The sequence below is a fragment of the Salmo salar genome, chromosome 18 (genome assembly GCF_965601325.2).
Source record: "Salmo salar chromosome 18, fSalSal1, whole genome shotgun sequence".
NCBI lineage: Eukaryota > Metazoa > Chordata > Actinopteri > Salmoniformes > Salmonidae > Salmo > Salmo salar.
Window position 1 is genome coordinate 8185567 of NC_138308.1, and position 16832 is coordinate 8202398.

At 39.8% G+C, this 16832-nt stretch overlaps 2 protein-coding genes across 2 annotated transcripts; both read left to right on the forward strand.

Annotated features, from left to right (window-relative positions):
- Positions 1-109: 109 nt before the first annotated feature.
- On the forward strand, positions 110-1672 carry atoh7 (atonal bHLH transcription factor 7). Its single transcript, XM_014154270.3, has one exon. It carries the CDS (start codon positions 437-439, stop codon positions 884-886), a length of 450 nt encoding a protein of 149 aa, XP_014009745.1. The 5' UTR covers positions 110-436; the 3' UTR covers positions 887-1672.
- Positions 1673-4829: 3157 nt separating this feature from the next.
- On the forward strand, positions 4830-15309 carry pkd2l1 (polycystic kidney disease 2-like 1). Its single transcript, XM_014154269.3, has 15 exons — positions 4830-5202; positions 5422-5535; positions 6512-6639; positions 6886-7139; positions 7590-7814; positions 10960-11188; positions 11368-11538; positions 11641-11822; positions 11952-12072; positions 12163-12261; positions 12891-13012; positions 13113-13230; positions 13331-13461; positions 14220-14367; positions 14533-15309. Exons 1-15 carry the CDS (start codon positions 4920-4922, stop codon positions 14683-14685), a joined length of 2478 nt encoding a protein of 825 aa, XP_014009744.3. The 5' UTR covers positions 4830-4919; the 3' UTR covers positions 14686-15309.
- Positions 15310-16832: the final 1523 nt, after the last annotated feature.

A 16832-nucleotide genomic window follows, 5' to 3' on the forward strand; every position in this document is an offset into this window, starting at 1 on the left:
GCAATATTGGGGATAGATGGGGGTTATGAGGGATGGGACTCCACCTGCTGCCACCTGTTCATCTCCTCAGTCATATAAAAGCTTGTTCCTCAGTCTCTCCAAGACCAGAGACACAGAAGCTGTTTTGCTGTTTAGGCTTAGCAGAGGACCAACAATCTGGATTAACTTCAAATTGTTCACTTGACATACAGCTTTATCGATATACAGCTTTATTAGAAAAGGACTTTGGACAGCTACCACGACACCAGACCATTTTGGACAGCTACAAGGAGGAACTTTGCAAAATTTGAAAACGTCTTAAAACAGTCTGACGGTTAGTTAACACACCACTTGACTTGGTTGATTCATCGCCACATTTTGGGAGATTTTGGTAACATACAGTTGACGGAACCAGGAGAAAACTTGTGAACTGAATCGTGGAATTGTGACCAAAACCATGGTGTCCCGCCAGCCCAGTTGCACTGGATCCGACTCTGGATCCGAATCTGAGAGTCTGGATTCCAAGTCTGGATCTCCAGAGAAGCATGATGGTTCCACACGGCGGCGGATGGCAGCCAACGCCCGTGAGAGGAAGAGGATGCAGGGGCTGAACACAGCCTTTGACCGTCTCCGTAAAGTGGTCCCCCAGTGGGGCCAGGATAAGCAACTGTCCAAGTACGAGACTCTGCAGATGGCCCTCAGCTACATCATGGCCCTCAGCCGGATCCTGACGGACGCCCAGAAGCGCAAAGCCCCCCACAGACAGTGGCTGGACCTGCAGTTTGACTGTGTGCAGCCAGAGAACTATCAGTGCTTCAGTACTATCAGGTACAGCTCTCCGGTTGAACACGAGTACATGCATTCGTCCTTTCCCTACCAGTACGACGGCCTCCAAGTTCCTACATAGACTGGATGGAAAACTGAAAAACTAGTCATGTGGTTTGAGGTGAACGACAATCTGTACTTGTTTTAATGATGCAGATGTTTTCTCCAACCCAGGAGTCAGTAAATAGATTTGTATTACTTGTATTTATAATTTATTAAAAATATCTATTTATTGACGTTTGTTTATATTTTATGATTATTAAGTTAAGACATACGTTTAATCTAAAATTGTTCCCTAACCAAGCAATTGACAGCTTGTATTGCATTTCAGTGTACTGTACTGCAATAGATTTTGCAAAGAGTTTGTTCCTCTGTAAACTCTTCCCTGGTAAACACAGACATCTTGGCTTTCTCTATTTTCTCTCTCTGTGTATTGTTGGGAAGGGCCCGTAAGCAAGCATTTCACTGTTAGTCTACACCTGTTTTTAACGAAGCATGTGACAAATCAAATTTGATTTGATTTGTATCAAATCTTCCAGATGAGACCCTGACATAATTTTGTGTAATTTATAGTGAATGCGAATCATAGGATTACAAGTGTAGTTATTTGCCCCTATTATTATTGTGTAAAAAAAACAGTGACATTTCAAGACTTTGGTAAGATACATTTTGAATCTATTTTTGTAAATGTAAAACTTTTTGTCATTGAGTCTAGTTAACATAATGTTCTCTAGCCACGAAATGTAGGCATTTTGGAAATTCTACATGTTTTTTTGTGCTCTTCAGTTTTTCTAAACGATGACCTATACTTTGTTTAATAATAGTTTTTCTACTGAAATAAAAGTTGCTAGCTATTTTATTGAAATTGCTTTTGAGTTGTGTCAACTTTTGTTCTTTTGTACATTTGCACATATTTGATCGTCTCATGGATCCCTTGACCAAGTCAGCAAGCAATGGTTCTCATCCAACAACCATTCTGTTTGGTTTGAGTGGAGACAGAAAAGCAGAGCACTTTACAGGTGAAGGTCAATTTCCATTTAACTGAGCCAGTATTTGTCTATCATCTAATAAGGAGGTAAATTGATTGTTATGGTAACCAATGATAACATATATTTTGGGAATGAAATGTGAATGTACATCCTGTACCCAAAACATCCATTAACCTTAGCCATTTAGCAATTTCTATCTTAATTGCCCCTTCTCATCTATGTTGTATCCCCAGACAACAGGGGGTGCAAAGGGGACCTAAACATTTACAGCATTTCTTTTCTTTTGATGTGTCAGGTTCTAAGTGAGAGTGATGGCGGGTCAGTCTGGTCCTGCACCACCCTGATCAGTGTGCCGTCCTTTTGTCCGGAGCTCCTGTGCCCTGAGATAAAACGGGATTACGTCAATGGTAGACCAACATATGAACAAATAAAAAGGCCTCGTTTCTGGGCCCACAATGTGAGAGAATAGGTGAGAGTGATGTCGTTGAGCTTTTTTTAATGAGTGAAGAACATTAGGCAAATCTAATCAATCGATCATCATCGTCATTAATAATAATGCGTGTCATGTCGTTGATCAACCAATCTTTCATTATCAGAAATGAGCAAAGTGCTAAACAGAATGGTTGAATCAGGACCACTAGGGATTGAGATTATTATTTCACAAATGCCCTGTCAATATTTCGACACCAGAATAAGGAGGTGATGTAGGCCTATACTGTACCTCTGACTCACACCCAATAAATTACATAAATCAGGTCAGTAATAATTCACTAATAACAACAAGTCCCGTATTACTTTAACACAACTGTACAGCGTTACCCCTAGAATGGTCGTATGACCACAACAAACCTGCATTCGTTTGAATACCAAGAATTAGGGATGGAAAAGTGATCGTTAGAAATGCTTAAATGTTGCCATCGTGGTAAAAGCGGCATCTGATTATTGAAGCCTGCGTGCCAGATCCTGCCAAAGGCTCAACCAATGAGGAGATATTAAACTCTATTGTTGGGCAATGGCTGTGCCTAATACGACTGTTCAGGGGCACTGATGCACGGACCTCCATGGCTGGACTCTAACACAGAATCTGTTACTACCACCAATCTCTTCATATAGCATTTTATCCGATAATTATTTCATTTTAAGGGGGGGGGGGGGGGGGGGGAATCTGCGATTGCAACTTGCATTTTTTTGACTTGTAAAATAATGCTATATACCCCTTGATTCTTGAAGAATATAACTTACAACTGCCTCCTGAGCTTAGTTAAACTGTTGTACCCCATCAGAATCCAAAAGATAAGCTTGTTTTACATCGATGTTTGTAAACAATGCAATTGTAAACAAACACTGTATAGCCTCAGAACATGAATAATACTATAATTTTGATATAATGGATGCTCAGTCCTTGCATACAGTACATAGCTCTGTCTATGATATTGAATGTGGTTACATTTCTCCACCCCATCCCTCCGGACCGCGGAAGATTGGAGCTATAGCGTGTTTTAAATCCCCCTTAGCGGGGACTGCATTCACGGTAAACGCTGCATATGTCGTCTCAATTGGAGAAAAAAACTCTACATCTCAATCACACTATAACGCGGCGGTCCGGATTGAATGTAGCCCTTTGTTATTGAGCTGCAGATTGTCTCCCCAAAGCCAAAGTCTGTAATATTTCCAGTAATTTCAACTATTGAAATATAGCGTATCCTTAGAGTTTGAGATTAGTAAAAAAAATTATTTGACCATACACAAAAATGTGGGCTCTATTATTCCATTGTTTATGTTTCCGTTGTTATGAGACTTGTATAGTTTACGATTATGTTTAGAAAAGTAATGTTTCCCTCTCATGGAATGGCATTCATTGACCACTACAGATATATCATAGAAATCAAAAGATTTGCATGTGAAAATGTCATAGGATGCATGTACATTTAAAAAAATATATATTTTTATTGTGTCCGTTGTTACATTTTTTGGTCGATGGCCCACTCTTTGATGGTATGCATATAAGTGTAGCTATGTCCAGTCTATATTCATTCTCAAAAATAATTTCATTAAAACTAAATTAATCTGATTAACAATTCATTATTTGCTGCTCCAGATGTGTCCTTGAGCAAGGCATTTAACCCTAATTTCCTCGAGGGGCGCCGTATTACTATGGTTGACCCTGTAAAACAACACACTTCACTGCACTTATCCGGTGTATGCGACAATAAAACTTTATTTTTTTCACGGAAGCTTGTCGTTGCAAATTAACCAAGCCAGTGCAAAGATGATTTGATTCATTATTTCATCTCCGAGTGCTCATCCTCAACATACACTAAGTTGTAATGAGTATGTGTATGTGGGATGAGGTAAATTACACAGATGGTCATCGTAATTCAGAAGCTTTGTGGATTGTTTGCAAACTTAATATGATTTTTGACAGTTGGTCAAAAATGTATATGCTAATGAGGTGACCAGGGCCTATTATACTATACGTCTTCGGGCAGGAGATCAGAGGCACACTGCAGCAGCTATATTCTGATGAATTCAGCCACAAGCGTTCAACAGTTGTCAATGGCTCATGTAATTGACATGTAGTCAATGAATCTGTTTAGCAGGAGTTTGTTGCCATTGCGAATGACTGAGTGGATAACAGGCTGTGACATTGGAAAACATCTTATGGAATATGGAAATACTTGAGAGCTACACAGAAACAAACATTAAAAGTGATATATCAGCATTACCTCACATTTTCTAAGGAAAATATGTCATTTTTCATTTGACCAATTTTTTTATGTCAAACAAATCATCACAAACATTTTCTCAGCACCCCTACTGCTGAAGAAAATGAACATGAGAAAAGTGCACAATTCTAATAACTCTGCATAATATGCTGCCTTTTAAAAGAAGAATGAGCATTGTGTCTTATGTATACAATGTTAAACTGGGCAGTTTATTGTGCACAAGAAAGCACCAGCTCCTCCCTCTTCCCTGCTTACGTCATTGGCCCTTTAAAGTGATCCCACCGACAGGTTAACAAGCTTGCTAGACTGGTCTTGCCTCACTATCATCTTGCTTGAGAACCTACGGCAATATTATCCCATACTGGAGTGTAGAGAGCCAGGTGATCCCAACCAGGCACCAATGCAGCGCCTCAACAACCGGTCGGAGAGCCACCTCAGTGGACAGGTGGAGTGTGAGTTGGACAGCCTGGGGAAGGGTTCCTGGGTGAACCAGGGGTACTGTGGCTCTCCTCCACCCATACCTCGGGCTATCAGCACTGTCTACAACCCCCAGCCCCTGTACCCCCAAGGCTCCTTCGACAGCATGTGCAAACTGACCACGCCGAGCCCTTTCCCAACCGAGGTCAAGCCGCTGGAGACCGGTTCCGAGAAAAAACGCGGTGGATGCTGCTCATTTTTTAAAGGTAGGAATTGGTTCGCCACAGTTTGTTGTTGTTGTATTTGTATTTGCTTCATTTTAATTAGTTTACCTGGTAATGTTATCAAGTTGAAATTATGTACAGACTAATGCTGTGCAGGAAATATTCCCATTCCTTGGTATGTCACGGAAGGAAATGTGTACTGCCTTAAATTAGCATATCATTTCAGAGTTCTCAGAGTTCGGATGTTCTTCGTTTATGTAGGACTGTGGGGCACTACACTGACTGAGAATACATCGGACAACCGGGAACTGTTTGTTAGGACTACACTGAGGGAATTACTGGTCTATTTGGTGTTCCTCGTGGATATATGTCTATGTAAGTATGTCAACAATACATGTTTATTTTTGTTCGTGGCTATGTATATTGAGTGAATACATATTTCAATGTAAGGATATGACTGTATAGTAACATGATAATTTCAAGTCTGCCGCTACTGTACATGTGTCTTAAAAACGGAAATTCATACAATAATTCATTTTTATGACTAACAGAAATTGTGTTATTTGAGTTTCTTAGTAAGTGTTCTGGTACAATTCAGGAACAATAAATGTTGTTGCAGGGCTTAACTTGGCATTTTTATGATTTTCTATAAAATGTTCTGTTTTGAAAGTCTGACATGGCCTTTTTGTTGTGTCAGAGTGTGCCAGGTCTTGGGTAAGCAAAGCAAACGTATGATCTGTGCCTTGTACATAGATCTAGTAATGATGCAGATTGGTTGACAGTAGGCGAAACAGACAGAAAGTATGCCTTATCTGAGTGTAATCGGCATCTAAATGATCACTGTGCTTTGGCAAACTGAAACCCGTGTATTGTGTTGATTTATCATCAGCTGTTTCAATCTGCTTTAGTGCCCTATTATAAAATACCCTCTCCCCTCCCTTCTGGCTGAAAGGCATTGTCCAGCGGGACATTACGACTGAAAGGAACACAGGCAGAGTGCTCCTGCCTTTCACTGATAAGAGCATGGGGCTTAAGCCATTGTTGCTTTGTCTGCAGCGGATTTACATTGTTTGATACGACTATTTGCTTCGCCCCAGCGTGCCATCTCTTCAACAAATGACCTGCTCTAATCGGTGCCACTTTGACTTCTGTGACGTGATTTGACTTCTGTGATGTGATTTTCACTTAAATGACAAATCTTGAATGAGAGGCTCTGGCCTGCGTGTCTGTTTCAGACTTTCCTTATCTTGGACTTTTGAAAGGACAACATGGTCTGACTGAGCTCTGAGCAAAGTCTGATATTATGAATCGATGGCTGGATATAACAATGTCGCTATATGTTGTCTTTCAGTGACATATGGCATGACCAGCTCCAATACCTACTACTACACTAAAGTCATGACAGACCTGTTTGTGCTTACGCCCAGTGGCAGCGGAGTTACATTTCAGTCCATTAGCAGCATGGCAGACTTCTGGACGGTACGTACCCTCCCTGCTCTAACCCTGCTGAAATATTGAACTGTCTGACATCAACTTGTACTGATGAAATTACTTTGATCACTAATAGCACAAAGGTGACATAAGTCCATAAGTGACATCAAGATATCATAAGATAATAATAATACAACATTAAAGGAAATACTCATGCATTGTTATAAACAACAACAAAAATCGCAAATGCTTCTACCTGTTCATGCTGTAGCCTACTTACCTCTATTTGAACAGTATGCCCAGGGCCCAATGCTGGATGGCCTCTACTGGACCAAATGGTACAACGACCAGTCTCTACAGAATGGAGACCACTCCTTCATCTACTATGAGAACATGCTGCTGGGGGTACCCAGGATGAGACAGATCAAGGTGATGAACAACTCCTGTAAGGTCCACAAAGACTTCCGCAACGAGATCTCCGGATGCTTTGATGTCTATAATGAGAAGAAGGAGGATGAGGTGGACTTTGGCCTTGTTAATGGAACTGCGTGAGTTCAAATGTTCTTTTCAATGCTTGTTTGTCCTGACATGGCTGTAGTTGACTCCTATGGCACCATACACTATTGGGAAAAAATGTGCCATGTAGAACCTAAAAGGGTTCTTCGGCTGTCCCCATAGGAGAACCCTTTGAAGAACCCTTTTTGGTTCCAGGTGGAACCCTTTTGGTTCCAGGTAGAACCCTTTTCACAGAGGGTTCTACATGGAACCCAAAAGGGTTCTACCTGAAACCGAAAAAGATTCTACCTGGACCTAAAAAGGGCTATCCTATGGGGACAGCCAAAGAACCCTTTTGGTTCTTTGGCTGTCTCACGGCAAAGTGTTTGAATGTTTCTTTTTTCAGACCAATTTGGGTGTCAATCAAATAGACAACTTTGAAAAGATTGACTGTAGATCTGAAAGGCCTATGATAAAATACCTTCTCTCCTCCATGTCTGCAGCTGGCAATACCACAATGAGAAAGAGATAAAGGGTTCGGCCCACTGGGGTCTGCTGACCACGTACAGCGGTGGAGGGTACTACCAGGACCTGAACAGGACCAAGGAGGAGAGTGCTGAGATCCTGATGGAGATGAATAACAACCTGTGGTTGGACCATGGCACCAGGGCCGTGTTCATAGACTTCTCCACTTACAACGCTAACATCAATCTGTTCTGTGTCATCAGGTAGGTAGAACAGACCACTTCACGCAGTAACAGCACTGTAGACTCTCTCACAAGTTCTCATGTATATTGCCTATAGAAAGTCTACTCTCCTTGAACTTTTTTCACATTTTGTTGTGTTACAAAGTGCAGAAATGTATCCACTCACTACTGTAAGTCGCTCTGGATAAGAGTGTCTGCTAAATGACTAAAACGTAAATGTAAATACATTTAATTGTGTTTTTTTTGTCATTGATCTACACAAAATACTCCATAATGTCAAAGTGAAAATTAATAAAAATGTAAGAACTAAATATAGTAATTGCATAAGTTTTCACCCCCTTTGTTTAGGCAAAACTAAAGTAAAATTTGGCTTAACAAATCACATAAGTTATAATGACTCACTCCATGTGAAATAATAGGGGTTTACATAATTTTTTAAATAACTATCCCTTCCTCTGTACCCCATAAAAACAACATATGTGTGGTGTATGTATGGTCTCACAGTCAAGTACTGAATTTCAAGCACAGATTCATTCAACTATAAAGACCAGGAACATTTTCGAAAACCTTATAAAGAAGGGCAGCGATTGGTAGATGGGTAACAATAACAAATCAGACATTGAATATCTCTTTAAGCATGGTCAGGTTAATACTGATGCTGTGGATGATGTATTAAACCACCCAGACACATAACAGATACAGTCATCCTTCTGAACTGAGCTGCAGGACAGGAGGGAAACTGCTCAGGGATGTCACCATGAGGTCAAATCAAATCAAATTGTATGGGTCACATACATGTGTTTAGCAGATGTTATTGCGGGTGTAGCGAAATGCTTGTAAATTGGTGATTTTTAAAACAGCTACAGAGTTCAATGGCTGGGATAGGAGAAAACTGAGAATGGATCAACAACATTGTAGTGACTTATAGTGACCTAAATGACTGAGTGAAAAGAATAGAAATATACAGAATAAAAATATTCTAAAACATGCATACAGTACTTTTGGAAAGTATTCAGACACCTTTACTTTCTGCACATTTTGTTACGTTACAGACTTATTCAAAAATGTATTAAATATATATTTTTCTCATCAATCAACACATAATACCCCATAATGACAAAGCAAAAACAGGTTTCTAGAAATATTTGCTAATTTAAAAAACTTTAAAAACAGAAAAACCTTATTTATATAATTATATAAGCACCTTTGGCAGTGATTACGGAATCGAGTCTTCTTAGGTATGACACTACAAGCTTGGCACACCTGTATTTGGGTAGTTTCTCCCGTTATTCTCTGCAGATCCTCTCAAGCTTTGTCAGGTTGGATGGGGAGGTCTCTCCAAGTCCGGGCTCTGGCTGGGCCACTCAAGGACATTCAGAGACTTGTCCCGAAGCCACTCCTGCGTTGTCTTGGCTGTTTGCTTAGGGTTGTTGTCCTGTTGGAAGGTGAACGCTCGCCCCAATCTGAGGTCTTGAGCACTCTGGAGCAGGTTTTCATCAAGGATCTCTCTGTACTTTGCTCCATTCAACTTTGCCTCGATCCCAGTCCCTGCAGCTGAAAAACATCCCCACAGCATGATGCTGCCACCACCATGCTTCACACTGTAGGGATGGTGCCAGGTTTCCTCCAGACGTAACGCTTGGCATTCAGGCAAAATAGTTTAATCTTGGTTTCATCAGACCATCAGACCATTGTTTCTCATGGTCTGAAAGTCTTTAGGTGCCTTTTGGCAACCTCCAAGTGGGCTTTTACTGAGGAGTGGCTTCTGTCTGGCCACTCTACCATAAAGGCCTGATTGGTGGAGTGCTTCAGAGATGGTTGTCCTTCTGGAAGGTTCTCCCATTTCCACAGAGGAACTCTAGAGCTCCATCAGAGTGACCATCGAGGTTCTTGGTCACCTCCCTGATTAAGGCCCTTCTCCCCCGGGCGGCCAGCTCTAGGAAGAGTTTGGGTGGTTCCAAACTTCTTCCATTTAAAAATGATGGAGGCCACTGTGTTCTTGGGGACCTTCAATGCTTCAGAAATGTTTTGGTACCCTTCCCCAGATCTGTGCCGAGACACAATCCTGTCTCGGAGCTCTACGGACAATTCCTTCGACCTCATAGCTTAGTTTTTGCTCTGACATGCACTGTCAACTGTGGGACCTTATATAGACAGTTGTGTGCCTTTCCAAATCATTTCCAATCAATTGAATTTACCACAGGTGGACTCCAATCAAGTTGTAGAAACATCTCAAGGATGATCAATGGAAACATTAATCAGGATGCACCTGATTTTTTTTTATTTTATATAAATTTGCAAAAATGTCTAAAAACCTGTTTTCACTTTGTCATTATGGGGTATTGTGTGTAGATTGCTGAGGATTTTTTTATTTATTTAATCCATTTCAGAATAAGGCTGTGTGGTATGGCTATGGGTATGCTTGACATCGGTAAAGACTGGGAAGTTTTTCAGGATGAAAAGAAACGTGATGGAACTAAGCACAAGCAAAATCCTAGAGGAAAACCTGCTTCAGTCTTCTTTACACCAGACACCAGACACTGGGAGAGGAAATAAATATCCTAATAAAATACCATACCAAATTCACCTTTCAATAACCTACAACATAAAGCCAAATCTACACTGGCGTTGGTTACCAATGTTCCTGAGTAGCCAAGTTACCGTTTTGACTTAAATCTGCTTGAAAATCTATGGCAAGACATGAAAATTGCTGTCTAGCCATGATACAGGTGTGAAAATACAGATGTGAAAAGCTCTTATGAGACTTACCTAAGAAGACTCACAGCAGTAATCGCTGCCAAATGTGTTTCTAACATGTGTTGACTCAGGGAAGTGAATACTTATCTATTCAAGGTATATTAGTGTTTAATTTTTAATTAATGGTTTTAAGAAATCCAATTTTTCTTCCACTTTAACATTACATAGTATTTTGTGTAGATCATTGCCAAAAATGACAATTAAATCCATTTTAAACCCACTTTATAACACAATAAAATGTTGACAAATCCAAAGTGGGTGTAGACTTTCTATAGGCACTGTATATGGTGTCCTTATTAAGACTGAGTCAGGTGACTTTGGATGTCTTCCATGATTGTCCTAATATGGACATTATACATGTATTCTTTCACAAATGACCAGTGGCTAAAAGTGATTTCCTTTTCTGCAGGTTATTGGTTGAATTTCCGGCCACTGGTGGAGCGATACCCTCATATCAGATTAGAACGGTGAAGCTGATTCGTTACATCACCTACTGGGACTACTTCATCATTGGCTGTGAGATGGTGTTCTGCCTGTTCATCCTCTACTACATTGTGGAGGAGATTCTTGAGCTCCGAATCCACGGGTTCTCCTACTTCAGCAGTATCTGGAACACTCTGGATGTGGTTGTCATACTGGTGAGAGGACAGGCTGAAACATCATTCTCAATCTAAGTACTCAGTAATACAAGAATCGCATCAGTTACATATCAACCAGTGGTGGCTGGTGAGCTACATAGTTGAGGAGGATGATTGATGCTGATTTATGAGTTATGATAAACCTAACCTAAACCTAACACAAATCTGTTTTTCCACAGCTTGCCATTGTCGCAATCATCTTCAATGTTTTTCGCACCATTAAAGTAGACAAATTACTTGGTAAACTCTTAGAACAACCTGACATTTATGCGGACTTTGAATTTCTTGCATTCTGGCAAACACAATACAACAACATGAATGCAGTGAACTTGTTCTTCGCTTGGATCAAGGTAGATTACTTCTTTCTTCCTCAGAATGTATCAATACTTTAATGCATTTCATTTAATTGTTGGCAGTGCCCAAAGCTTGACTCCTTCTGTTCTTACCTCTAGGTTTTTAAGTACATCAGTTTCAATAAGACTATGACTCAGCTGTCTTCTACTCTGGGCCGCTGTGCCAAAGACATCATGGGATTCGCCATTATGTTCTTCATCGTGTTCTTTGCATACGCTCAGCTTGGCTACTTGCTCTTTGGTACGGAGGTGAAATCCTTCAGCACCTTCGTCAAGTGCATGTAAGAGAGCACCAAAAATAGTTATTATTCTTGTAAATAAATAACAATCCAAGACCCACGCAAGCAATTGGCCAGATTTTGAAAACAGTATTAATCAATTACTCAAATTGCTTTCCTTTTTCTCTGTAGTTTTACACAGTTCCGGATTATTCTTGGAGATTTTGATTATGATGCCATTGAACGTGCCAACAGAGTCCTGGGGCCAATCTATTTCGTCACCTATGTGTTCTTTGTCTTCTTTGTGCTGCTTGTAAGTTGAACTGAACAAAATACTTTCTACTAGATTTTCAAAGTGTAAACTACACTTTGCCATCTTATTTTCATGGATTTTCTTCCCTAGAACATGTTTCTGGCCATCATCAACGACACATATTCTGAGGTCAAGGAAGAGCTGTCATCCCAGAAGGATGAGCTGCAGATTACTGACATCATCAAACAGGTAAACATATATATTATACCAATGTACGATGGCATATGATACAAATCAGAATATAATATATACACTGAGTATACAAAACATTAAAGACACCTGCTCTTTCCATGACAGACTGGCCAGGTGAATCCAGGTGAAAGCTATGATCCCTTATTGTTCTTAAATCCACTTCAATCAGTGTCGATGAAGGGGAGGAGACAGATTAAAGAAGGATTTTTAAGCCTTCAGTCAATTGAGACATGGATTGTGTATATGTGCCACTCAGAGGGTGAATGGGCAAGACAAGAAATTTAAGTGCCTTCCAACGGGGTATGGTAGTAGTCGCAGGTGCACCAGTTTGTTGTCAAGAACTGCAATGCTGCTGGGTTTTTCATGCTAAACTGTTCCCCGTGTGTATCAAGAATGGTCCACCACCCAAAGGACATCCAGCCAACTTGACACAAATGTGGAAAACAATGCAGTCAACATGGAATGCTTTTGACAACTTGCAGAGTCCATGCGCCGACGAATTGAGGCTGTTCTGAGGCTAAAGGGGGAGATGCAGCTCAATAATGTTACGAATGTTCGCTATACTCAGTGTATATAATATAATGCAACAACAAAAAAATAACATGCATACATTTTTTGTGTTTCAGAGCTACATGAAGACATTTATGAAATTGAACTTGAAAAAGGAGAAGATATCCGATGTTCAGAAAGTACTACGATCTGGATCAAACAAACTAGAATTCAAAGACTTTAGAGAAACTCTCAAAGAGTAGGTGACTATCCACACGGACAGAAGAAAAATCCGTAGACATCAATGAATAGCATTCCGATTCTAGTCTATACTCTCCTCTCTTGTCTTAACCCTACAGGTTGGGACATGCCGACCATGAGATATCTGAAGCTTTCTCCAAATTCGACCATGATGGAAACCAAATTCTAGACCAAGAGGAGCAAGAAAGGATGAAGAGGGAGCTGGAGGAGAAGAGGGTTAGTGGACTTGGCCAAACTAGCAATTTAACCTAACCCCTCTGCTATTCATATGATAAAAGAAATCCATTCATGTATTTTCTCATGTCATTATCCTCAGGATGCTCTTAGCGCCAAGCTCAACAACCTTGGAAAAAACTATGGGAATGGCTCTCTGGAGAAATTGACGGTGGATATGGATGAGCATGGCAAGCCAAGTAACACTCTGGTGAAGCAAGAGGACTTCCAGAGGTGTGTTGAATATTTGCCTTGAGTATAACGCAGGGTAACCTCGGCTCCCAGAGCAAAATCAGATAGGCTATCAAGAGAGACTAAGCGCAGGAAGCTGATACCATTTACAAAGATGGACACTTTGTAAAGAAATATGTCCAAACAAACATCTACGTACGTGCACCATGAATGACTCCTTATTGACTTGTGTCATATGAGAACCACAAGCTTTTTATAATCTTACGAAACATCAAGAGTTGGTTACATACTGAGGTCGAGATGTATACTGTACATGGATTGTTGTTGTCAGACAACAATTATCTTTAAAATGAGACTAGAAATACACTACATGTGGACACCTGCTTGTCAAACATCTAATTTCAAATCATTGGCATTAATATGGGGTTGGCCCACCTCTTTGCTGCTTTAACAGCCTTCACTCTCCTGGGAAGGTTTTCCACTAGATGTTGGAACATTGATGCGGTGTCTTGCTTCCATTCAGCCACAAGAGCTCTTCAGTAAGGTCATTCTTCTGCCAATGTCTGTCTATGGAGATTGCATGGCTGTGTGCTCGATTTTATACACCTGTCAGCAACAAGTGTGGCTGAAATAGCCAAATCCACAAATGTTAAGGGGTGTCCACATACTTTTGTATCTATAGTGCATCAGAGGAAGTAAATATCAAACCACACATCAATGCCGTCATGTCCAGCATTACACAATTTTCATTGTGTACCATCTACTCTGATGGCAATTATTTTTCCTCTATTCCATCAAAGGTTGGTCAGACAGGTTCTCCAACTAGAACACTCAGTAGCTGCTATCATGACCAAGATGGATATAGTCACGGAGAAACTGGAACTGCAGGAGAGCAACAGGACTAATGGGAAGGAGACAATGGGAAAACCAAGTGCGGCCAAAAACTATGTGAGCATGTTTGGAATTCAATTAAGTTTCCTGCTTGGGTATTCGATCAGGTTTTCCGTCTCGAGCATGTTTGGTATTCAATCAGGTTATCTGTCGTGCATTTTTGGTAATTATTCAATAAAGTTTGCAAGAGTTGACCACTTGTTTACTGTACATTTCCCCCAGAACGAAAAATCAGCTTCGGATGGGAATGTTATGGTATATCTGGAAAGAGGGACAAGGGCTGAGATGGCACCCTGGAAATCAACCATTCCTGCAGGAAGTGCCCCCTATGATCGTCCTGGGACAGGCTGGACAATGGCCAACAGCCACATGTGAAGCATATTTAACTGACTTAAAGGCAATGGTGAATGGCTTAACAGGTTATTAACACTTCAATTCATGTTCAAAATTCTGCTATATACTATACATGTATTCCATTTTAGTCAGAGAGAGAGAGGATAAGATAATGTAACATGGAACTTTATATATTAATTGTACTCTCCATACATTTGTGCTGGGCTTTGTGGTTGATATGTTCATCTTGTTTGTTGTTGATGCCATTTCTAAAAACAATTTTATCTTCTGAATTTGTGTATAAGACAAAAGTTAAATGTATATGTACAATATTCTATACTATATAAGTACTCCCACCACCTTGCACCTGACTTAATGTGTATAATTCCTAAATATACAGGAACTTCTAAATTGAGTTTAAGTGCTTTAATATTGACAAGCGTCCCTTGGAACATGCAACTAAGACTATTTATCTTTTGACTACTTTATGTGTTTAAATCTAGAATATTCTTTAAAAAACGAGATAGGTATATATATATATATAGACTTCCTGTAAAGATCTAGACTCGCCTCAATTCAAAGCTGTTGCTCATTGTATCTGTTGTACATAAATAATTACTCAATAAAGTGTCTCTCAATGTTTCTGAATAAAGTCAGATAGTAAGATTACTTTTCCTTCTTAATCTCTTACCCCATGAGGGCTAATCATAACACTTTACAACCACTGTTTGACTACTTTTCAGATTACACTATAACAATGTATAGTGTAAGTCATTATAAATGCTTATGTTTATACATGAAAATCTTTACATTTATTCATGAAACCTTACTTGATATGGTTCCTTTCTTTACACTTCCTTTTCTTTTTTTCCAACTCAATCCATCTCTCTTGCCTAACACAGTCTTCAAAGAAAATATATATTTGTTCCTTCTTCAATTCCAAAATACTTAATTACTTAATATAGCTAAATCTAATTTTACCAGCATTAAGAATAGAATAGAAGTACAACACTATTCCAGTAGGTGAAGGGATCGATGTATGTGGGGCGCAAAATCCTCCAATGACATAAAAGATACCTTTCATAGTAATAAAAAAGTAAAATAATAATAATAAATAACTTAGTTGTCAAGCAAAGAAGCATTATAAAAAAATATATATTGTATCTACATGTATAGCTAGGTTTCCATCCAATTTGTGACAAATTCTCATGCCAATATTCTGAAATCTGCATAAAACAACAGGCACCAAATATGTTTCCTTCAAACGGACTTATTGTGGATAAAAGTCTGTGCGTGATGATGTGCACATAAAAAATAACTTTTGAGGTTAAATTCCTATGTACCGAATGAAAAATACAAATTCAATGTGTTTCCATCACATCTTCAACGCTGCTGATGGTTTTGTCACAAAAACCGTTATAGAGCAAATGTGCCCACGTGCGCTCTAGCCAACAGCTCGCGGATAGTGCAGGTAGGCTACCTACATTATGATGATATTATTATGGATAACAGCGATTTTATTTTTATTGTCAAATGGCAGCCAAGCATCGATCATCATGTCACCAGAATAAGAACCTCGATATTTAAATGAGTATCAAGCTCATCAAGTACACCACCCTATGAAGTTAATCATAATTGATTTAATCTGTAGCCTAAAAAACAGCATGTTTTTCCGAGTCGTAGTGGGAGGACCACAAGTTACTTCGATATGATGGTTATTGTACCAATATTTGCACATAGAGGCGTTTCCACTGCCATTTCTCGCATAATAAAATGTACCGACACAAAAACATCCCACCATGTCGAACGAACGAATTGTCTGTCGGCATTTATAACATTGTAACGGCATATCCTATTTCCATCATCAGGGACTTTTTTCGTGCGTCAAGTAATACATGCGCATGAAATGGTTGGATGGAAATCTAGTTTCTGATTTATATGCCAGTTTTTTCTACGATCTCTTGGAGTGCAGTGTGCGCCATTAATGTATATAAACCCTGGATTGCCGATGCCATGTATTGGCCAATGAGAGGCTTTGAAGCCACCGGTCGGCCATATTGGCACTCCCAAAAAGAAGCAGTCCTCCATAGGAATGAATGGAATTCTCCAATATTTCAATTAAATGTTTCAAGGACATAAGTGTGTGTGTGTGCTATAACATCAGTATATCTGTTTGGGTAGGTTACCCT

What these genes read in the sequence shown, in the direction of transcription:
- atoh7 (XM_014154270.3), top strand. Translation starts at nt 437, where the DNA reads ATGGTGTCCCGCCAGCCCAGTTGCACTGGATCCGACTCTGGATCCGAA.
- pkd2l1 (XM_014154269.3), top strand. Translation starts at nt 4,920, where the DNA reads ATGCAGCGCCTCAACAACCGGTCGGAGAGCCACCTCAGTGGACAGGTG. An exon ending in CCTCGTGGATATATGTCTAT is followed by an intron (nt 5,536 to 6,511) that starts GTAAGTATGTCA and finishes GTTGTCTTTCAG; the next exon opens with TGACATATGGCATGACCAGC. An exon ending in TGTTCTTCGCTTGGATCAAG is followed by an intron (nt 11,539 to 11,640) that starts GTAGATTACTTC and finishes TCTTACCTCTAG; the next exon opens with GTTTTTAAGTACATCAGTTT.